This window comes from Chaetodon auriga, chromosome 23 (assembly GCF_051107435.1).
Source record: "Chaetodon auriga isolate fChaAug3 chromosome 23, fChaAug3.hap1, whole genome shotgun sequence".
Taxonomy (NCBI): domain Eukaryota; kingdom Metazoa; phylum Chordata; class Actinopteri; order Chaetodontiformes; family Chaetodontidae; genus Chaetodon; species Chaetodon auriga.
Genome location: NC_135096.1, coordinates 8,446,652 through 8,471,221, shown reverse-complemented (window position 1 = coordinate 8,471,221; position 24,570 = coordinate 8,446,652). Strand labels below are relative to the sequence as shown.

General features: G+C 44.1%; 2 protein-coding genes across 3 annotated transcripts in view; one reads left to right on the top strand and one right to left on the bottom strand.

Moving 5' to 3' along the window:
* ccdc28a (coiled-coil domain containing 28A) overlaps positions 1-9,600 on the bottom strand; it is a 109,165-nt gene extending 99,565 nt beyond the window's left edge. The window contains exon 1 of one of the 2 annotated variants that reach the window (XM_076723566.1): positions 9,227-9,600. The gene's annotated coding sequence lies outside the window, so the exon portion shown is untranslated. The remainder of the gene's footprint in view (positions 1-9,226) is intronic. The other variant, XM_076723565.1, reaches the window with a different exon arrangement.
* The window catches only part of LOC143315951 (prospero homeobox protein 1-like), a 36,288-nt gene continuing 21,269 nt past the window's right edge, over positions 9,552-24,570 (top strand). The window contains exons 1-5 of the mRNA XM_076723563.1: positions 9,552-9,823; positions 13,371-13,785; positions 14,016-14,645; positions 14,833-16,068; positions 21,483-21,590. Coding sequence (XP_076579678.1) covers positions 13,435-13,785; positions 14,016-14,645; positions 14,833-16,068; positions 21,483-21,590 — 2,325 coding nt within the window. The 5' untranslated portion in view covers positions 9,552-9,823; positions 13,371-13,434. The remainder of the gene's footprint in view (positions 9,824-13,370; positions 13,786-14,015; positions 14,646-14,832; positions 16,069-21,482; positions 21,591-24,570) is intronic.

Genomic DNA, 24,570 nt, shown 5'->3' with positions numbered 1-24,570 from the left:
ATGCAGTGAGCTGGTTAAGGAGACAATACTTCCAGAGTAGATATTTTATTTGTGTGTGTTAACCTGTGCAGTCAGATGTAGAAAGAGTTCCTGCTGATGTCTGCCAGATCCCCATTAGAAAGACAAGACTACTGGCTGGCTTTTCTCCCAGCATATCGCAATTAATCTGATGCTTAATGTAGCAAATTAAATGTGAGACTTATTAACAATATGCAATAAATATCTTCCATCAGCAGAAAAGCAGCAAGCAGAAGCTTTGCCTTCTGAAAGCAGCTTGTGATGCGCACACACACACACACACACACACACACACACACACACACACACACACACACACACACACCCAGAGCTCGACTTCTCCAAACAGTGGCTCACTGAAATAACTGTGGTGCTGTCAGTGATGAACAGATTATATCACAATATTTGGTGTCAATAAATTGCACTGAAACATTCAATATAGGTTTTTTTGGGGGGAGTTAGAATAAAACACTGACATTTTTAAATACCGCCGATGTCTGCAATTACGTGTTTTCGTCGTTAGAATCCCGATCTTAAATATATTCCTTCTAGACATGTTTATTTCAGCTAGACTGAGCTTTACCATTTAATTACCCTGTTACTTCGGCTCGTGTGTACACGCACATGTGCACGCATGCCTCTTGGTGTGTGCGCGTCTGTGTTTAATACCCTAACAGCCTTATTACTTGCCATGTTTTTTCCTTAAACTTCTTCGGTGGTTAAATGGGAGCACGGCTGGGCTTCAGACCAGCCCCAGGCCCTTCCTTACGTGCTCAGTTAAAGGGGCGGGAGGTAAAACTCCGTAATTCAATTTCAATTAAAGGAGAGGAGAAGAGGAAGCTTTAATTGATTGTCGTTATGCCAGAGCTGTGTGTGTGTGTGTGTGTGTGTGTGTGATTCAGCTGACTATAGACACACACACACATGTCCTACTTTCTCCTTGCTTGATTATACTCAGCTTGTTTCCAGTCTGTGCCGGGGAAGGATGGGGAGGGGGTCAATACCGCATTGTATTTATCATATGATTATAAAGAATTACTGAAATGTTAATTACAACTTATTATTTGTGTTTGTGTCAATACATTTAAATATTAAGCTTCCGACTGAGTTTTATTTGCGATGTTACTCAAAGTTGGTCATAAACAGCGACGTCGATCAGATAAAAATATGCTCAAAGGTTAATTCACTTTTATCTTTTGTGATTTTTATTAAATGAAACAAGTCAGCAAACTCAATCAAACTGTTTGTTTAAGCTACTTTCCCTGTCCAAAGCTTATTCTAGTGTGCCAAAGGCTATCATTATAATACCCCGTGCAAATATGGCAACATTATTACGCTGAGCATAGTTTGATCCCTAAAGTGATGGCGACTCAAAAACGTCCTGAAAGTCTGCTGTCACACTGTGTACAAAACGACACGGGTCAATGAGTAGATGTTTAAAAAAAAAGAGAGAGAGAAAGAGGGGAAAAAACCCACAGAACTGCCTTTAACCAAGTTTGTTTTTGCTCTTTTTTTTTTTTTTTGCTCTTTTTATCCTTTGTTTGTATGCATTATTTGTGCTGGGATTTTTATTCTGCATCTCTTCGTCCCTTGTCGGGATTTTTTTTTTTTTTTTTTTTTTCCTGGCTCGGCTACAAGGCGTTAATGAAAGCATTTCAAGCAAACATGTTGATTTTTGTTTCCATGGGGATCCAGAAGGCCTGACAATGTCACAGAGGCTTCGGCCAACAGACTGGTGGAAAACGCTGCTGCCTTTTCCCCTCTTTTATTCACATTCTATTTCTCCTTAACCCTCCATCTCTGCTCCCTCTTCTTTTCCATTCGACATCTCCTCTCTTTCTTTGTCGATGGCTCTTTATATTTCTTTACATATCCTCATCATGCCTCCTCCCTTCTGTCTATGCCGTTAACGTTTGTTTTCCCATATCCATCTTTTTCAGCAGCCCTTCAGCTCCGTTTCTCTTTTTCTCTGCCACTTTTCTCTCTTTTCTCCTCTTTCCCTTTCTCTTTCTGACCCTCTCTATTCTGCTCCCTGCCTTTCTTCCTTTGTTGTCTTCTATGTGTGAAGAGCTGTGATAAATAAAGACAAACACAGCAGTATGTGTTTGTGTGTATGCGTTTGAGAGACGGACGCCAGCCCTCTGATAGCATTGTTAGCCTCTCCACCTCTCCTCACTCCACTGCACATCCAGCTACAGGCTTTCTTCCCCCCTCTCCATCTATCCAGGCCCCAAGCCAGGAAGGCGGCTTCGGGGGCCAAGTCGGGCCAGAACGGAGGCTTCATTGTGGGGATGCAGGGGGCGTCGGAGCTAGAGGATGAGGACCAGGGATCCAGGCCAAGTCCCAAACCCAAGACCCTGATCTGGCTTGCCAGCCGGCCCACTAAAGGGCCTTCGTGGCTGGGCACAACATCAGGGCAAGAGGGGAGACTGAGGCTGGAGGTCTCAGCAGCAGTAATGGCAGTGGCTAGATTAAGACCTCCTCTTAGAATGAGCACAATGGAGGAGGTCTACAGCGGAGTTACACACACGCACACACACAGGCGTACACACATACACACTGCCCCTATTCAGCGCCGTCCATGTCGCCCATCAGAGGCAGAAAAGCATGAATAAATACATGAGCAGTGTAGAGCTCCATAGGACTGATAAAAAGAAAGAAAAACACACATGAATTACAGGGACCAAAAGAAAGAATGGTAAATTGAAAAAAAGGAAACAGATGAATAATTTTTAGGGTTTTGTACTACAGTAATTGTGATGGGAGAAAAAAAAAAAGAAAAAGGGAAAAGGAGGGTGATGAATTATGAAAATCCTCCAAGTCCCTGAGCTCAGGAAATGGAATAATTAGGAAAAGTTAAAGAGCCAAGTTTGGAAATTAATGGCAGACGTGAACTTTCAGAGGCCTGTGAGTGAATGTAGTATCGGGTTTACTAAAGCAGAGGAACGACAGCATTGGCTGAACTGCTACAAGAGAAGCAAGCGACCGTTTTCAGTCATCAGAGGCGCTAATGTGCAATAATTCATGACAACTTAATCAAATCATTCAATATCAAACACACGCTGCAGCTATTACATTAGCTCTATAACGAATACAAATTCTACCACATCTTCTGCAACGTGCTACAGCTGCTGCTGTTTTTTTCTATCACAGCTCTTTCCTGACGTCTCCTGCCATCACCACTGCTAGATCTCCTTTAACTTCAGCTCAGAGAACATCCATTAAAACCACTTCAGTAGCACTGATGTATCACACTGCTCCTGCACCACTACTGAAACGCCCTGTTCAGTTGTACAAAGTGTTCACTTTCAACACCTGACTGGACTAAATGAGCAGTTACTGAAATCCCACAATGTAACTCCAGATGCAAAATAGTTTCATGTGAACATAATTTGTTCAGACCTGCTTTCTGCATAAATCTGAGGTGAGAAACGGGCCGTTCGGTCGCAGCATTAAGCTTTATTTTACTTGTTCAATGTCGGTTTTTAATGCAAAGCTACTCTAATGGGGAAGACTTTCTGGAGAGCAATTCCGTTGCTGACCGCAAACAAATGAAAAGTCGTTGCATTGGGGTGGAGGCAGAAACATTAGAGATAACTCATCTGCATGGCGAAGAGGACAGTGAGAAAATAAGTTTGTCATAACATTTGGATGGATGGAGCAGCTGGTTACAGAGAAAGCAGGAGTTTAAAGAGATAGAAAGTTGTCCTTTCAACCAGTAATATGTCAATATTTGATATTTCCAAGATAAATAATTCCAAAAGTCATGTTTGTGAGCTCTTTTTGAGATTATTCTGTTCTGTCCATACAGTCTACATAGATAGGATTATTGTGTCTGTAACTGGTGTGTAACTGGTATTCAGGAGTAGAAAAAAATCATGTCTACATGTGAACAAACTTTTGATAACATTTCGGCTCTAAACTTAGTTAAAACAAGCGCAATGACATCAGCAGCTTCCATCATAGGACCTCTTTGTCACATTGCACACAGCGATACCTTTACCCTCATCCGCTCACACAATATGCAGCAATTTTAAGTGTATTTTTACACATTATTCACGGCATTAATGAGAGTGGCAAGAGAAAAGACAGCTGAGGAAAGCAAGCAAAAAGAGAAGGTGATGTGTACCAAAGTTCACAAAGCATAAATAAACCTTGCCCGGTGTGCTGCATTATTGAGCACGGTTCATTTTTCTTTGTGTCAACTAATGTCCATGTTTTTGGCCACAGAGGAGAGGAGAGGAGCCGAGATACCTGGTAATGTCTGCAATAAGACCTTTTTACCACCTCTTACCTCTTCACCTATACTATATGGTACTTCTGTAGTCAAAGTGTGCGTGTGTGCACGCATGCCTGTGTGTGTGTGTGTGTTTGCGTCACAGCTCTCAGAAAGGACCCTGGGACCCTCCTCGACAGTGAGAGCTTTTAGCTCTTCTTCGCTAATGTCCTGAATAATGGCATCTTGATGGAGAGAGAGTAGACGAAAAAGAGAAAGAAGAGAAAGAGAGAAAGGGGAGAAAAAGAGAGAGAGAGAGAGAGAAAGAGGGAGAGAGAGAGAGAGAGAGAGAGAGAGAGAGAGAGAGAGAGAGAGAGAGAGAGAGAAAGGGTGGTGAGGGAGGGAGAGAGATGGAGAAAAAGACAGAGAGAGAAAGCTCTGCATCCATCTGTCTCTACCTCCAGACCTCCATCAGTAGCAGGCCTATCATTATTCCCTCTCTCTGCCTTTCTATTTTCATTATTCCCTTTTTTTCCCTCTTTTTTCAGCATGATGACGATCCGCAGAGATTTTAGAAGACACATCTCAGCGTGTGTGCCAACCTTTTAGTAAAATGAACTTTTGATGACACCGGGGCATTACGAGGAAGAAGGGGGAATATGCTGTTTTTAGCAACATTAGCTGAAGCCACTACGCAAGTCCATCAAGATGGAGATTCGCCAATGGCTGGAAGATGTTGGTTCCAACAAAAACTCCCACTCCACTTAAGTCCAGTAAAAAAGTTTTTTCTTCACATGCAAAGTTTTCCCTCCACAGTTATTTTAGACCTCAATCTTTAATTCCTGTTATGTGTCTCGGGGCTGATTTTAAATGCTTTTTTTTTTTACATTTAAAGGTGCAGTGTGGAGGATTCAGTGACATCTAGCGTTGAGACTGCAGACTGCATCCACCTGAATACCGCTGCGCTCACTCCTTCCTTTCTAAGAAGAAGCTGCGGTGACCTTCAGGTCATGTAAAAATACGAAAGGCGTTCTCTGGAGCCAGTGTGCGGTTTGTCCATTCGGGGTTGCTGTAGACACATGGCGGACATGGGACCTGCTCCCTCTGTCGGGATAAAGAGCTGATTCCAAGCTAACGAATGCACAGTGATTAGTTCCAAGTGATCACACACTGACAATAACATAATGATGACTGTTATATTCCATTTCTGCCAAACAGATCCCCTATGTTACACTGGTGCTTGAAGCAAAGTTTGGTCTCAGTAATGGTGGTTCCCCACACTTCCTCCCCCTTCACTGAAATTTTGACTTCTTCAGTAGCTGATACAAATTCTAGAGAGACACTGAGCCAAATTAACCAGAACACCGTGAAAGAAATGTGGAGCTTACGTCACTGATGCTATGTGCGTGTCCTCTTCAGTCTATGGTTGAAACAGAAAAGTGGAACTGGAATAAAGCTGTTGAAGTCTTGCAAGACAAAACTGGTTCCTGTTTAGGGTCACAAGGAAAACCTCGCAGATTTTCTGGCTACTGTGAAACTGTGGTGAATCACATGCAAAGCAACAAAGGACCTTCTCAGCCTTTGTTGCATGTACAATGCTTGCTCTCATCACGTGAATGTTCCCTATGTTGCACCTTTAAACTGGCTGAAAGGAGGATGAACTTTCTATTGTTTGAAGTGCTTTTATCTTACTTTTCCTCCTTCCATCTGACGACACTTCATTTAAATGTTGACATTGATTCCTTTAAAAATGTCACACTCAAAGGAAAAATCATTTGGGAATAATCCTCTCAATTTCAAAGCTCCGTCGCATGTAATTTCCCTCCTTTTTCCTTCCTTCTTCTCTTGTGGGAAAACTGTTCTGTCCCTCTGGGCGAGTGGCAGAGAAATGTGAAGTGCGTCGTGCTGTCTGACCATGACCTGTGCTTGTCTGGACTGTCAGTTTGGCTCTTTGGTTAAACTGGAGAATATCAGCAGCGGGTGGCTGATTAAGAACCTCACTGTGTGTATTTGGGTTGGAAGGTAAGGGTGTCTGACCATGACTGAAACACACACACACACATCCACCACACTCACGAGCCCACGCTTTCTCTTCTCACACTGTTTCCACCTTTTTGTCTTTCTCTATTTTAAATATGCAAGCATTATGTGTGTGTGTGTGTGTGTGTGTGTGTGTGTGTGTGTGCATGACTCATTCACTGAGGAACACACACTCTCACACGCACAAACACCAGTGGGGGTCATTGCCACATCAGGCAAGTAAACAGGGTGAGGTCAATGAGTTAAACATTAATACAATTATTTTCTACAGTGACAACAACTACTGCAAGTATTTTCAGTACTACATAATAGTTTGAAGGACGTGGAAGCACATAATTGTTATGCAACAAATATTTATATTGAGATTATTTTTCATGCTGCATCGCTCGTGATGTGATGTAACAGCATCCTCTTATTTTGTCTAGCGTTTCAAATTTAGCAGCTTCCCTTCGTTTTCTGTAAACTGACATTTTTTCCTTCATCCAAACTGTCTTATTCTTACCATTTTCATTTTTTTCAGATAAACTGTCTCTGAAGCGAAATTCAGCACTGCTCCTCCTCTTTCAAGATAATCCATATGCATGCACACCACAGCCCCCTCCTATTTTGGCCTGATAGTCAGGATTTTTTCCTCTCCAAATATATAATTTCCAATAAGCTCATTTCGTAAAAGTTGGACATTTCATTCCCCTCTCTAGACGTGCGCATTTTCTCCTCATCCAGCTGTGCGCTCCGATGCAGATGCGGCGGCACGCACAGAAATATACGTAGTTACCAAAGTACGAAATGGCATCACCCAGGGCGCCGTGGCTCAGAAAGGACGCAGCTTTTAAAGAGCGTTGATAAGTGGAGGAAAAAAAAAAAAGTTTGTGTGTCGCATTGTGGTGAAGTCGCCATCTCTGTGCCAAATAATTGGCAAGGGATCATTAGAAAAACTGGGCCTGTTTGCCTCTGCATGCAAGGACAACCTGTGTCGCACGAAACACACATCTGTCTCCTCGGGGGAAATATTTATCGGACATTTCTGGGTTTAAATATTTATCTTCTCCTACAAATTTAACCGCACGGCACAGCTGCAGAGCACTTGAAATTATTGTATGACTTCGTGTAAATGCCGATTATCCCCGTGCGTAATTAAGTTAAGAGGAGAGATGCTGGATAAGTGGCACTGCGATCCACAGCTCTGACTCTGCTCGTTTGTCAGAGAGGGTCCGCTGATATTTAATAATGAGCAATAATGGTGAATTTTAGTATCCACTTTGAATGGCCTCGTTTGAATCAGGAGGAACACGATGCTTCAAGAAAACTGTTTCATCTCAACAATTTTGAATTCCAGGTTCGCTTCTGTTCGTGGTGGGAAATGAGGGTTTTTCATGAGGTGGCCCAACGCAGACACGGAGCGCACTGGCATACCTCTGCACAAACAAACACTGCACAAATCCACGGATTTCCTTTAATCCAATGAGTCTCCAGGCTAATGTCGCTTAAAACTGTTTTTAAAAATCAAGCGAAAATGTGGACAATAAATAGCTTCACTTTTCTCTCACATCAGCTTCTTTTGTATTTATTTATTTCCCGCCGAATTCTCTTGAGAATCCCTCAGGAACAGTTTAAAATGCTTCTATGCCACTGTTTCGCACAAAGAGACAGAATTTGCCACTCACTGCCTCTGTGTAAAGATTATTACCATTAATTCCCTGAAGAATTCTTTTCGCTTCATCCATTTTTTTTTTTTTCTGATTTGATTTTACTCATCTGTTGAGCGCCTGCGGGATGAGCACACGGCGCGTCCTGCAGGACCAGTTTGTGAAATAATTCTCTGGAAAGCGGTGAATCAGTCATCAGTGAGGCTTGATACTGTAGAAACGTGAGTGTCAACAATGCAACAAACACACAACTCCAAACCTTCACACTTTTATTTGGGCCTAACTGGAATTAAAAGCTCCGAGTAATTCGTTCAATCTGTGTCAAGGAAAGCTGATATTTTTATGCAATACATCAAAATGTGGAGCAGGACGCTTTTGTTCAAGCAGCATGTTTCTGAAAAGGCCCCAGCATGTCGTTTTTTTTTTTTACAATTCGCTGTAACTTGAAATATGCTTGTATATCCCTATGATTAGGTTTTATTCCCAGCTCTCGGTGTCTCTAGAAGGACGGACAGCGGTCTGGACTGGCGGACACGGACAGACTCTTTCGGCTCGAAAACAAGCCTGCGCTCTGCTGAAGTGTCCGTGAGCAAAACGCTGACTCCCTCTCAGCCCCGAGGTTTGCCTGACCCCCGATCTCTGGAGAAGAGGGGCATTCCCCCATCAGAAGTATCATTTATTACCGTTATTATTCTGCGTTTTGGGCAACTTTTCTTTGAATGACAAGGCGCAGAGGCGCACGGCAGTTTCCAATCACGCACAGGATCACAGCGGCGCAAAGACGCAAAATGTTCTTCTTTTCATAGTTTCTGGCTTAAAAAACAGCGTCAGTAAAGAGGAATGAAAAGAAACAGATCAACGTAAAGCCTGTGTTTATTAAAAAAAAAACAAAAACAAAAAAAAACTTAATGGCAATAGAGCTGAGTGCATGCAGTGGACCCGGACAGAAACACGCTGCTGTAGCAGTAACACAGTGTAGAAACATGCACAGGATGAAACCAACCGCTCAAAGTGGTTCTTCAGTCACAACTGACATTTGAAAGTTATTTTTATTGAATGACACAAGTCTGGAAGTCAGTGCGCATGTTAAATTCGCTGCTCTGATCTGTTGATCTGGTGATGTATTTGTATCACAAACTGGGCCATGACCTCCTTCCGATCATCATTTAAAAACAAAATTGAACACTGGAATAAATCATGCTGAGACAGAAAATGGCCTTGAAGTCCGCTTTAAATTCAGCTAAATTTGTTCGACAAAGATTTTTTTTTTTAGCAGCTTCTCCGCAAATGAGAAAGGTTGATGAACCTGCTTTCAGTTTACCCTCCGCATCCTCCTCTGCTCCTCCCTCTCCCTCTCCGCTCTGGCTGTGCGCTGTTTTCGGGGGGCTCCTTATAAACAAAATCCACCGTCCCCGGTTCCTCCTCCTTATTGGTCAGGTGGAGTCGTTACCTCACTCCGGGGCCGGTGACGCAACGTCTTCACGTATCCTTCATGTGCGTCTCGTCTTGTTTCTTATTGAGAGTCTTGCCGTCGGTCAGAGGGAGAAAACGGGATTCGCGACGAGCCGAGAGTGCCGGACGGACCGGGGTGCGCTCGATACTAAACACTTCCCATCCCGGGAGGAGAGCGGCGCACAAGAGCAGCCTCTCTCTCTCTCTCTCCCTGCGTCTCTCTGTCTCTCTCTCTCTCACACACACATACGTCCTCTATGAGTCTCTCTCTGGGTCTCTCTCTCGCTCTCTCTCGCGCACACACACTCACGCCGGCGCGCGCGCACGCTCCGCATACGTCTCCACTTTGCCGTAGTAAATTACGGCATTGATCTTAACGGCGAGTGCGGATCTGTCTCTTGTGTTCGCCCTTTCTTCGACGGAGCGACTTGGAGAAGCGCTCGACAGAGAAGTAAGTACGAACACGCTTTACTTACTGCCATTATTATTCTCACTCGTGGGCTTCTATGTTGTATGTGTGCGTGAGTGTGTGTGATTTGTCCGACCGCATCGTGTTCGCTGTAACTTAACTTCAGCACTGTTAGTTCATGGAGACGGGTAATCAGCGCGCCACGGATCCAGATGGTTTAGCTGAATTTTTTTTTTTTTTTTTTTTTTTGCCAATTTTCCGAAACTATTTCTGCTCGTTTCGACTTTACATGCGCGTTGGGCTCGGGCTGCTTTGTGATTTGTGCCGGCGAGGCTGCGTGAACTAAATCATCTGACTTGAAATCTGTTTTAAAAATAAAATGAAGGTCTGCTCGCTGTCAGTGCGTTACTTTCACTGCCAGTTTGTGGTCATTGCAGAGTTTGACTCGCATGGATTTCCGCACCTGCCGCTGCTTTTGGATTTCGTGGTAGTTTTTCAGCGACTGAGGATTCGCGAGTCATTCAATAAAGAGATGAGTTGTCAAAACCCTATTTTTTACTTTGTTGCCTTCATTTAAAGCAAACGAAGAACTCTGACGGTGAATTGAAAGTCAAAAATCCTCACGCTTCCAAATCAAATAAATGTCCATCCAGACCGTTTTACTGATCTGTGTGCCAGTAATTCCGCATTCAGCCTCGCTTCCAGAGCGGCTTCTGACACTTCGATCGCGCAAGAACAAGAGCGAACCTGCTCTCGGAACAAGTGGATATATCTCTCTGGCGCTTCACCACTTTAAGGAAACTTTATAGGCTCTATAATAAAAACACCCCGGCCTCTGAAGATGGAAATGTGTGCAGCGGCTGCCAGCAGAGCTGACGCTGTTATCGCGCACTAATTGTTGTTTGGGCTGTGACAAACATCTCAATATTTGCCGTGCGTAAAAGTAGCAGCTTGTGTTTTCTGTCAGACTGGACAGCGGTGATCTCCGCTCAGAGTGCAGACTGTCAGCTGCAGCCAGAAGGAACGATCCACTTCATACTTAAGATATCAAGAATAAACACGTTATTTGTGTCCCTCTGAGGCACGAGGAGGCAGAAGGTGTGTCTCCATTTATTACAAAAGCTCTTTTTCCAAACATCATTCTGACCATTGTAATTTATATAAGTCCAAAACTTCTAATTAAAGTTTTCAAGTCACAGGCTGAAATTAACCACGAGCCACCACGACACCTTTTACGTGGAAATACGCCATTTACAGTCATTCATCAGCTACTTCCCATTTCAGTTCTCACTCACAGAGCACGCTAGTCCTGCTCCTCAATTCAGATTAAAACACAAGTTTCTGTTTTGATACAGAAGCCACACACACACACACACACACACACACACGCACACACTCTCACATCTCCTTTCAGTGCTCACCTTTCAGACACAGCTGAACATTAACGTAGAAGGTTTTTGGGCTTTCTGTCTATTTAAACACCTGAGGGTGTAAGTCTAACTTTGATTTTTAAGATAATATAACCACAAAAAGTGATGACGAGGGCTCTTCCTCCTCTGCTGTCTTCCTCCATTTGCTGTTTTTACACCGATGCACCCTCAACTTGAACTCAGACCCAAATTTCAAAATCACCAAGTTTCCAAGCTCTTTGGACCCCCTAATCTAAACTGTTTGTCTCTCACTCTCTCTACCTCCTCTGTGTGTGTGTGCGTGTGTGTGTGTATGCTAAGAACCAATAATGCAAACAGTGAGCAATGTGTGTATGCATGTACTGTATGTGTGAGCGTGTGTGTATCTGGGTCACCGCCGAGCACTGTGTTGAGGGGCTGAGTGTTTTTCTGAACACCTCTCGTCTGCAGCGCTGTATCTCTGAGTCACATTCAAACTAACCCTTCTCGCCTCCTTGGAAAGAATTTCATTTGGTAATGGCTCTGCAGGAACACAACAGTGTCTGCTTTGTCATTTTGTGGCCCTGGTTTAGTCCGCACGTGTGTTTGAGCAAGTTTGCTTTTCCCGTCTCTCTTTCGAATCTTTCTCCCGTTTTAACAGTGGAATTAAAACGGCTCGCCCTGTGCCAACATAGACACAGCTCGAGCAAACTGTTGTGGGACGCAGCTTTAATTTGTGAAATATTTCCCTAGACTAGAGCCTGAAATCACTTGCAAAGCAGATGCAAACATTTGACATGGAAAACGCTGCTTGTTTGTGAAGGCACGAGTGCAGGCAGACGCTCACTTCCACCATTCGCCTGTTTTGTTTTTGCTGAGACTTTTTGGATTTTTTTTTTTTTTCATCCGTTTGGTCCCGAAATACTGAAAACGTTTAAATCGCCTGTAGGGTAAATTCAGCATTGGCCTGAGACTTTTGCGTCTTTAAGAAGTCAGGTTTAATAATAGTGTCAGTCCCTGTAATCCAGTTTTGGATGTGGATGATCTTGAACATTTCCCACCTCTGGTATCATTTTAGGTGCTTCTAGAGCGTCAAGAGAGAAACTTTTATGAGGTGCTTTTACTGCCACCACAGGTGTCCCTCTCTACACTTGCATTATAATAGATAAGATGGATTCACTCATGACAGAAAAAGAAGCCAAGCTTGAGTGTGCACAATGTGAAGAACTTCTTAAAACCTCAAGTGGCAGCATTTCTAAGAATTACATTTTTCTTGTCAAAATAAAATACATAAAGTTCAATAACAGCAGAAATTCACTGCCTCCACAAACACAAGATAAGTACCTATTTCTTTCAAGTCATGTGAAGAGGTAAAGAAGAAAAATAACGTGGAGTGAAATCCCTCTGACAATAAGAGAGAGCCTGTCGATTCTTCACAGCTCCTCACAAGATGCAGAAATCAAGGTTACCCCTCAGGAGAGGAGGAGGAAATGGGAAATTATTTTGGTTATCACAGGCAGGTGTTACTTCTCTGTGGGAATATATCCTTGAACTATTTTAAAGAGCACTTTTTTTTCCCCCCTCACAATGTTTCCCTTGGCTTTTGGTCAAGAAATGTACTGTGAGTATTCTTTGGAATTTGGCGCAGTGTGCAAATGATAAAAGTGGCTGCCACGCTCGTGTCTGTCAGGCAGGTTGGTTCGAGTTGTCTGAAACATTGTGGTGTGGATTTCTACATTTGTTGATTAATGTCTGCCTCTCCAGGAGAGGTATTTATTTTTGAGAGAGAAAAGCACACTATGTGTAATGATTTAAGGTCTTTAACTGTGGAGAGTTTGTTCTATGAAATTATTGTGACACTGTTATTAAAAGCCTCGAAATACCAGCAACTGATTTTAATTATATAGCTTTTAATTTTAGCCATAGATTAACTTATGATTCACACTATTGTCATGCAACTTTTCTTTCTGTATTTTCAAAATGAAGAGTCATTAAATATAGCTACTAATTTCAAAGACTGTGCTTCTTTCTGAACAAAAAATGATGACTATGCACAGTTTTACAAAATGTTAAAGATCTCATTTAGGTAATGGAACCTTTAAAGCTCTCTGTCGAGTTTCGCATTTGTGTGCTGCTTTTCAGGTGACATTAAAACTTTGAAATAACGGCAGTTTTGTTTATTTGTGTCTGTCGTTGACCAGGTAGCTCGTCTCATCCTGCGTGTCTGTGAGGACCCTGGTCATGTCCGTTTAGCTCCCCTGCGTGATGCCTGATCATGACAGCACCACCCTCCTAACCAGACAGACCAAGCGCCGACGTGTCGACATTGGGGTGAAAAGGACTGTGGGTAGTGCGATATTCACCCGTGCCAGGGAGACCCTGCTCGACAGCATGAACCAATCGCACAGTATGGATCAGGACGGGGACTGCTCGTTGGTCAGTCATGGCCATGGGGGTACCAACAGTGACGGTGAGAAGTCAAATGTTTTGAGGAAGTTGCTGAAGAGGGCCAACTCGTACGAAGACGCCATAATGCCTTTCTCTGGCGCTACCATCATCTCTCAGTTACTGAAGAATAACATGGGAAAGAATGGAGGAAGTGACTCAGGCTTCCAGGTATACACACACAGACAGGTAGTGGTGAAATGTTACAACAATTGATCAATCAACCAATTTCACTTTTGCTAGTCACATTTCATTAAATCAAACTTGCATCTGCATTTTACCCGTCCAATCAACAAATAGAAGCCACTAAATAGTTTTCATTCCTCATCCACTGATGCATTAAATCATTGATTTAATCTGTTAATTGCTCACTAATTCCATCTTCCTGTCTTCCTTCACAGGGGAGTGGAGCGCTGTCCAGTGGAGGTTCAGAGATCCAGGCCGAAGATGCCTGCAGTAACTCCTCCCGTGACCGGGACAGCCCCTCCGACTGCCTCTCACCAGGGCCTCCTCTTGCGCCTCCGCCTTCCTCCTCCTCCTTTGGGCGTCCACCACCCTCTTCGAGTCATAACTCCCACGCTCCCTCTCAGCCCCTCTCCCTCTCTTCCTTTGACTTGGACAGGCTGTCAGATGAGCACCTTCGCGCCAAGCGTGCCCGCGTAGAAAACATCATCCGTGGCATGAGTCACTCTCCACTGGTCCGGCCCAACGCCGGCGACCACAGCCAAGAAAACAACCGTGAGAATGAAAACAGCAGCAACAACAGCAACAGCAGTAATGACCACCGAGGGGACGGCAACAGCCACAACATCAGCAGCCACGACCACAGGCGGAGCAACGGCCCTTCTTCCCTCCTGAGCTCTCCGGGTTCGCGGGGCGGCGTGGTCAGCGTTGGTGAGGTTTACAGGGAGAATAAGAGAAAGCAGCGCCTGCCACAGCAGCAACACAGCTTCACCCAGCTGGTGTGTTCAAGGCAGGAGCAGAGGCAGGAAGAGAGGCGGCAACTCAAACTGCAACTGGAGGACATGCAGGTTGGTAGCAGATGACATGATGAGCAGCATGGAGAATCTTGTGGTGGCACAGATTCAAGGAATACGTAGTCGCTACTGTCAGGCACACTGTTCTATTTTAATTTCTCATTTAGTTTATTTATGGTAACAGGTGACTTTCCGGTTCAAGAGACGTCTTCTTTAACATTCTCTATCTTCTGTTGCTCAGAAACAGCTGCGTCAACTCCAGGAGAAGTTCTACCAGATCTACGACTCAGAGACAGAGGAAGAGGAAGAGAACGGTGAGAGCGGCGAGGTCGACCGAGGTCGAGAAAGAGAAGAGGACGGCAACTTGTCAGAGGACAGTATCCGCTCTGATGGCCTGGAGGAGAGGCACAGGGACAGAGGGCGGCATAGCCACGAAGACCTATCTGAGCTGGACCCGGGCCTGTTCCTGGACCGGGCCCGGGCCCTCCTCCGAGAACAGGCCCTGATAGACGGAGAAATGGAGGAGGATGTGGATGTCAGGGAGGATGAAGAGAGGAATGGAGAAAGGGTGATGAAAAGCAGAGGAGGAGCAGCAGGAGGAGGTGGGGGAGGAGGAAGGCAGTTAGCAGAGACACTGAAGCAGGAGCTGAACTGTGCCGTATCGCAGGTCGTCGACACGGTCGTCAAGGGCTTCTCCTCGCCCAAGCAGGCTGTCAGTCACCATCACGGCTGCCACAGCAGCACACCAGCTGCACCCTCCTCTTCCTCCAACTCATCCTCCTCCTGTCCTCCACCTTTCGGTCCCCTTCCCTCCCTCACCCCAGACTCACGCTTTGGCGGTGGCACCCTGGCTCTCAGTATGAATGGCGACGGCAGTCCCACCCCTAACTACCACTCCTCCAACCAGAGGCTGCACTGCTTCGGCGACGTTATCGTCCCGAGCCCGCTGGATTCATTCGGTGGTTTAAGTGGCAGACTGAGTGGTGTGCCAACGCCCAATGACCAAACAGAGGCACTGCCGCTGGTGGTGCGCAAGAGCGGTGGAGGAGGTGGAGGGGAAAACAACAGCCTCTCATCCTCTCTTCCTCCTCCTCCTCACCATCCCTCCCTCCACCCTTCTCCCCTCACGGCCTCGCTCGGGTTTAGCCCTCCATCATTTCGCCACCCATTTCCTCTTCCTCTTATGGGTTACCCATTTCAGAACCCCCTGGGGTCACACAGTGGAGGAGCCGGTTACCCCCCAGGGCCCAAGGACCTCCATCGGGCCTCCCCTGATTCCATGGACGTGACCCGGGAAACTGTTAGCCTCAGAACCAAAATGGCATCCCTTGGAGGAGGCCATCTCAGTCACCACCATCACCACAGGCAGAGCTCACCGAGCCAACATGGGCCGGAGGGTCTGTCCCTGTCCCTCATCAAGTCTGAGTGTGGGGACCTGCAAGACATGTCCGACATATCGCCCTACTCAGGCAACACCGTATCCTTGATACTATAAGGTTCTGTGCCTTTGAGGGAATTTGAGTGTGTGTGTTTTCAGCTTCAGAAAGAAGATGATCGACACCCCATCAAGTTTATAGTCTTGGGCTAGGTTTGGGTCCAAGTTTAGAATCAAGCTGTGTCCCCCGCTCCATTCTACATACTAATTCTAACTTGGTAAGGAAATGGAGGCAGCTCAAAGATGGAAAAACTAAAATAAACTGGGGATAACAGTGAGAAGGCTCGAGTATAACTGGCTAAAAATACATTCATTTCATTGACACTGACTGCAGGGAAAACATACTTCAGATTAGTAGACAATAAATGCTGTTCGAGCTGGACAATCTGACCTAAAATATGTAGTATATCATAAAACATTTTCATTTTAATTGACTTATTTGACCTGATTAATGAAATTATATCAGATTATTTCATGTACTGTCCAGCTCTACGTATTATATAGAATAAGCTTGTAATATGGAATTGGGACACAGTGGAACTATTAAACTGTGCTTGCAACACAATAAACTAAAAGAAAAGTGAACATTAGCATGAAGAACAGCCTTACTTTAACCATTTTGTCTGTGCACTCAGAAAGACTTTAAATCTGAATGATATTATTTCCACACTTGTAATGCCGTCAAACAACTTGGCAGTGGCAGCAAGCAGTCGTCAAAGAAAGGCTTTAATATCAATTAACCCGCATTAATTGGTTGCTGGTCGAACACTCTTGTTTCCTTGCTGAGTGGGGAAGATGAAACGGGGCGCGATGGGTCTTGCAAGTAGGGGAAGATTAAACAGGTCGCACACTGCTCTCTAAAGCTCTTTAAAGTCTGTGCAGCAGGTTGTGGTGTTTAAAGCTGCTGAGAAAGGCTGGTGAGCTCAACACCCCCCCCCACACACACACACACACACACAGTCTGAGACACTCTTGTGCTGTTAGGTTCTCTTTCATCACAAAGACTTTGTACATAAACGCTCAAAGCAAATCATATTTCACTGTGTGTGTGTGTGTGTGTGTGTGTGTGTGTGTGTGTGTGTGTGGGTGTGGTGTAAGACCTTGTACATAGGAGCTCAAAGCTAATCGTATTTCAAAGAGCACGGAAGAGGAACAGGTGAATGCTTGGCCTTATTGATGGAAGCTTTCTAAATGTGCGTGTTTTGGGGTTTGTGTGTGCGTGCGTGTGTGTGTGGGCACACATAAGGAGAAGGGTCATATCTGAAACGTACACATTAATCTCTAAAGGTTTTTAAGCTAGTTGTCTCCCTGCTTCTTGTTGATCTCTCCTACTAGCTTTCATTTGTTGGCCTTCACTCGCAGTTGCTCGGCAGCGGTGTGTGTTTTGCTTCCTTTCACAGTGCGCGCGCGCACACACACACACACACACACACACACACACACAAACACACACACTCCCTTTCATGACGTGTGCATGTGGACAGGTGTTTGCAGGTAGCTGTTTATCTTTTCATTCCTAACCTTTCATATGAAGAGGGCTTCTCCCGGCGACCACGCATGCACACACTTTGACTCACACACACAGACGCGCGCACACACACACACACACGCTTGAAGAACAAAGTGAAAATAAAATAAGACTTTGAACCTGACAAATAGGAACTCCTTGCAGCTGTGATGGGGATGTGATCACAGTGTCGTCTTCAAAGCCAATTTAGATGTTGCTTTAATTAAAAAAGAAATATTTGACACGTCTCTTGATCCCACTGAGCCGTTTCATTCCAAAATGCTTTTCCATTCATCTGGAAGGAAAAAAAAGTCTTTGAAATTGGACATTAGTATTTCAAAGATATTGACCACCCCTCAACCCTCCCTTTTGTATTTTGTTGGTAAAAGATTCTTAAATTGTTTGCTGATTTCATTTTAATAACAGCAATCCTTCAAAATGAGTTCAGCCACTTTTATGAGAAATGTCTTTTTCCCCATCAGTTCAATTCATGAATTCATATTATGATGACCTCGAAACAAATTTTGACACTGCTATTCCATGAAATTTTGTGGATGAATCATTACAGTGGATGAACAGAAAATGTATTCAGGAAAAAGCTTCTCCAGTGTGTACATTTGTTGCTTTTCTCTTTTTTTTCTAATATTGGAAATGGGATATCTTTGACTTTTAGACTGGTGGTCTGAGAAAAGTAACACGTTTGAGATTGTCACAGGCTTTTATGTTACCGCCTTCTGACATTTTATAGACTAAATGATTACTGTATTCATTGAAAAGATACTGAAAAGACAGATGCACCCCGATTGCGATCTTAGGACTTTGCAATGATGCATTTCCAGTAACTGAACCATCCTTTGATCGACAAATTACATTCTTAAATATATGTCCTGTCCACACACTAACATTTGCCCAAAGCCGTCATGGCAACATGCCAAACTTCACTAATATTTTCTCAAAAATAGCCACACGGTGATTTATGCAATCTCTCCTCTTCGTTCGTATTCTTGTTTTGTCTCCGTCTCTGCCTCCAGAGTGGATTGGTGTGGTAGGGATGAAACAATGATGCCACTGTCAGTGGATTTAAGGCTTCAAGAAAGCCTGGCAGAGCGGTGAAGGTGTTCTGCATCGATCATAGTTCACATAAAAGGCGCTCACACACCCACCCACACACACGCACGCACGCGCACACACACACACACACACACACACACACACACACACACACACACACACACACACAAACAGTCACACATGCTCTCTCTCTCTCTCTCTCTCTCAGGTCTGTGTATCTTTAATCCTTTGTACAGAACTGAGCAGATGTCCCCCATTCATTTATGAATGTATCCCCCCTCCCTCTCTTCTCCTCCCAATCCCCCCCCCCATTCACACACACACACACACACACACATACACATACACACACACCTGGCAGCAAGGTCAAGTTACAGCTGATACAGTGAGCCATGCACAAAACACTCACACACACACACACACACATTCACAGATGTGCATCAGGATGAACACACGCACACACACACACAGACCAATGAGAAAGAAGGGGGAAGAGGAAGAGGAGTGGAAGAAAAAGAAAAGATTATCAGACGCATTGTTTATTCACTGACTTACTTTAGCTATTATGACACACACACACACACACACACACATCACTTGCTTTTTTCCATTACATTGTTTCAGATTGTTTACTCTGAGTCATGTTTGTGAGGTTTCATGTGTATTTGTTTGTGTAGTTTGTGTGTGTGTGTGTGTAGAAAACATTATCCGCTCTAAACACACACACAGACAGTGACAGGTTGGTATGAATGTTAACGACGCGATGGTGTTGTTGTCCGGTGACCTGACGTATCTGTTGCTACATGAATGATGAAACGAATACGACGGGCCTCTCGCTTCGGTTACTGAGGCAGAGTGAACGGTGCTGTGGAATCGCGGCCATTTGCGACATGTAGTCCGATTACTTTTGTTGTCATAATCAGCGGTTATCTCTCCATTTCTCCTCTGCTTCCTATCCTCACTTCCTGTCTCTCCCTCTTTTCCTGATTGCTGATGCTCCCCTCTCCCCCTTTCCAGCCATATAGGGCCCCTGGGGGTTCTGTATGTGTGTGTGTTTGTCTGTGCGCTAATTGACCTTGCAGGGGGTTCCATTGATTGCCTCATCTTCTCTGATAGATTATAGGGCCGTTAATGTGGTGGGGAAATGGCAGCGTGGTGGGGCACAGCTGTTGTCACACACACACAGACACACACGCTGCCCCTGCAACCGGGGCCTCCACAATTATTATTTTCCTTGTTGAGACAGTGGGATAGACACCGGGGCTGCAGAGCCGGCGAGATGCAGGAGTGAATGTGGGATTTGATCCAAAGCCAGCAGGTGCTCTGGTTTCTTTGCTTTGGGTGTAAAATGGCACGCCTACCAGAGGACTGGTGTTCGCTCATTGTAGCTCTGCACTTTCTGTGGTCGTGTTAACGGCAGTGCTGTCAACCGCCTGACTTGTACTGCAGTGGTCACTCTCTGGCACTAGTCACTCAGTGGTTACAGAAGTCTTCTCTGTCACACTTGCGCTGGCTCTGGTGGATTGCTTTTAAAAACTAATGAATGAATAATCAAGGGGAGGGAGCATAAATTCATTCATGTTGCACGCCTGCTTGTTCTTTCCAGGTTTGTGGGTGTGGATGTAAGAGAACGAGGTGCCGTGTTACAAGATGCCTCCTCAGGCCCTTTTGAGAGGATTCACATCAGAGATTGAACTGAAACTGATTCACTGATCAGGCTTTTCTAGATTCATCAAATTCTGATATGCAAGAAGGCATTTCAGGTTGTTTGTGACCCTCAGAACGAGCTGTGACTTTTGTAATGACTGCATGTGGGAATAAGCTGTTTTGGGCCAGCGTGCACCAGCTGTGTCTATCCCATCATGCACTTGGTGAGAGGCAGGGTTCACTGTTGATGTTCACTGTCCTTCTCAGTGATAGGTGCGTTTTCACCCAAAGTACCAGGAACTTTTGGTCCCAGTAACTACTTTTCGAGGAACTAAAAGGTTCCTTCAGCCCGCTGTTGTCTGTGTCTGCGCTGCGGTCTGAATACCCGTGAAGATTAGGCAAATTTGTCTGCTGACGTGTGACGGCTGTTTTTGCAAATCATTTTTGTGCGTGACTCACTAAAGCCTGGGCCGGTTGATGTGTTGAAGAACACTGAGCAAAAAACAAACTGGTTTGCAGCTGCACATTTAAAAAAAATAAATTAAAATAAATGTAAAAATCTGACCCACGTTTGAGGCTACAGAGGCAGTGTGTGACAGAAGGTTAAAATGAGCAGCATGTTTTCTCTCGTAATTTTGTTCTAACCCAAATTCTACTCCCTGTAAACTGAGAGAGTGCCATCACGACACCATACCTCTAATTTTGTTTGTTTTTTTCAAATGACAATTTCAAACAAATTCACTCAGGAAAATGGCTGTTGTTCACTGGACCTAATGGGACTCTCATTTGGTTCCTCCAGCCTTTTGCTAACAAGTGGAACCCGTGCGACTCAAATAGATATTTTCTGACTATTTTAGATCAGATAAAATAAGATGAAACTTTATAGGCAAATAGGCAAAAAAGTGGCACAGAAGGATCAAAGATAAAAAGGAAACTGGATAAAAAATAAAAGAAAAACAACTATGTATATGTACATTATATGCAGATAATAAAAATGAAATTTTTCTGAATAATCTACCAATGCCATATGTTGGAATTCAGTCAAATATGGATCATAAATAGAGTGCTTGTACTACTGCACAGTTAAAAATTTTCCAACAGGGTAGAAAAAATGCACAAGATGTAACAAATGTGACCATATATTATCATAAATACGAGTAGTGGATGAACTTGGACTCAAAGTCCTGCTAAAACTTTCCCTCTGCTGCCTCCTTAACATGAAATTATTCAGATTCAGGAGGGCCTGTCTCCCAACCACCTGAAGAAGGCCAAGCTGATGTTCTTCTACACCCGCTACCCTTCCTCCAACATGCTTAAAATATTCTTCTCCGACGTCAAGGTAAGACCTTCTTTTTCTTCTTCCTCGTGTTTCTCTCCTGTTTCTTCTCTTTTATGAACCTCTTGTTACATTTCTGTTCTAATTCCAGCTTTCAGTTTCACACCCTGTCATTCTCAAGTCTCTCTGTTCATCTGACTTTCCTGACCTTTTTGTTTTCACCCATAATACATTCTATTTATTTCTCTAGAGACTGTGGGAGAGCAAATGCAGAATGCAAAATATTTTAGTCATCACTGTTAGCGCCGATTTTTACTTAATAAGCTAAAAATACTCATCGTTCAGTGGACGTGCTTATCATTTCATCGTGCCAGGGCACAATTACGAGACTGATATGAGTGCAAAGTAAAGATTTGCTCTTGCGTGTTCAAAACTAGATATAGAAAAAGGTCAAATTTGCATTGTGACTCTGAGTCATTTTGAGATAAAATCCACAATGCGCATGCATACAAATGTAAGGAGATAGGAAAAAGTGACTCATACTCTGGCTTGAATAGACAGGTGGTATGACAAGCGTTGCAGTCACTGTCAGGCCGAGCATGGACACAAAATTCAACGGCATCGTTCCAATCAGACTCCAAAAATCACATCAGTGTATTTTTCAGTGGCAGATGGGGCAGATGAGCTGTTGTAAACAGGTATGCGTCTTTGTGGGAAGCCGTTTTAATTGTCCATGATTGTTCTCCGATCTCCTCGTTACTCTCCTCTCCTTCACTGGCAGATCGCCTCGCGGTCATCTGCTTGTGACGTTTGCGCATTTTGCTGTCTGATATTATTCCGCTTTATTGTTTGCGTGTGTTATTCCGTTACTCTGTATGAGTGTGTGTGTGTGTGTGTGTGTGTGTGTGAGACCCTATAGCGCAGATGGGTGCTCCAGTCTGTGACGTCTTTGTGGCATAATTAGAGTTTCTGGCCTTAATCGGCCTGGGGTTGGGGGGTTGTTAACACCCACTTTCCCTGTCACACACACACACACACACACACGTACTGTAAACCCCCTCCCAGCCCACACACACACACACACACACACACACCCTGACTCTCCCTATTACCCAAAAAACACATAGACACACACAATGCTTTCACTCTCACTAACATAAAATGAGAAGTTGAACTTTTCTTTGAATACAGAAACGAGATGAATAATCACAGAGTAAGCATTGATCTGACAGATGGCAGGATGCACAGGTAGAAAGACAGTGGACATAGAAAAACAGAGTAGAAAAAAGGAAAGACAGGAAATAAAATCAGAGAGAAAAATGAACAGTGGCAACATGAGAAAAATGAGGAGAAAACAGGAGACGATGGAAAGTGTGCCTGTGTGTGTGTGTGTGTGTGTGTGTGTTACGGGGGTTTTGAGAAAATGACAGAGGGAGTAGGGGAGGGGAGGACAAACAAATGAAAAGGATGACAACAGAACAACAGCTTTAAAACAAAGGCTGGGATTGTTTTGTGTTTACAGGCTGCTATGTGTTTTGCAAAAGAGCATACGGCTCCTCTACGGATTCAGGACGCTGTATTCAAATGAGCACGCGCACACACACACACACACACACACACACACACACACACACACACACACACACACACACACACCAGCTGCCCTTTGGCTCATATCTGTGGTGACCACTTCCTTGTGGCAGTGCCACATCCTCATCGGCTGCCATGGCAACAAGGTTCGCTGGGACACCAGGTTGCTAGGCAAACACAAGGTTGCTACCTGCTCCCAGTATGTGAGTGTGAGTCTGATTTGTCATTAACTGGGAGTCTATTAAGTGATAAAGATGGACATCATAATACCCAGTTATACCTCTGTTCAGTGTTACTGACGCAGTGAAAGGGAAAACGTTGAATTTGTTTCGCAGGAACCGGACACAGGAACATGCTTTAAAACTTTTCAGCTCTCCAAAAAGTCCCACATTGTTGCCTTAATATCTACAGCTTAACAGCTAACACTGACAATCCTGTTCAAGAGTTTCTTCACGGCCTTAAGAATGCATCATCTTCAAGTGAGACGAGCTGAACTGCCTTGTTAACTCATCGTAAAATAGACGTCTTTTAAACTCGACAAACTAGATAAAACTCACCAAAACCATCTGCAATAAATCGTCAGTTCAGATGTGAAAATATCCGGTTTTCCCCCATCGGCTCAGTGGGTCTTTACGTTGCTGTGCTACTGGGTGAGCTTGCTACCGGCAATGCACCAACAGCGGATACACTCATCCAATCTCCCAACCTTAAATATATTACTACTACTACGAATAATAAAAAGGATAATAGTATAATAATGCCCTGGAGGTGAAGGGGCACCTTTCCAGCTACCAGTTCACCTCCATATTGACTGGTCCATGCTGATCTCCAACCGGCCACCAGTCCTCCTGTGGACTGAGCCACTGCCACCCTTTGAGCTAACACAGGTCAAATGGTGACAAGCCATTTTGAAAGCAGTGAATGCACTGAATAAGTGAATAAGTGGTTCTACATATCTGCTGACAGACCCTTCAAATGTGCAAGCTTCAGTTTTTCTGAAAATCTCTGAGCAGGAGAAACTGTAAATGAATGAACATCTGAGCTCTTTCTCATGCTTTTATGAGACTAAACATATCTGCACATCCCCAAACTCACTCAAGTTTAAAGAACCTCGTCAACCATCGGTTTGGCCAAAACAAAACCATTTAAAACTGCTGTGTGCTGACAGTGATCATTTTCTATAATCAGCTTACTTATTGTGTCTCACTCATACTTTCAATTATCTAAATATACTTAATATTTACGTGGCTTTAGGCTTTAATTTGGAGAATGAATAAATTAGGACTAATGAGTTAACGCACAGTTGGTGTAAGAGTTTATCTTTCAGAGATTGATATTAGCTTCTCCATATATTAGATACGACCGTCTCCAATCTGTGGGTTTATCTCCAAACTGATATTCAATTAATCTCTTCATCTCAACAAACATGGATTTAGATTAGGAGATATTTGCA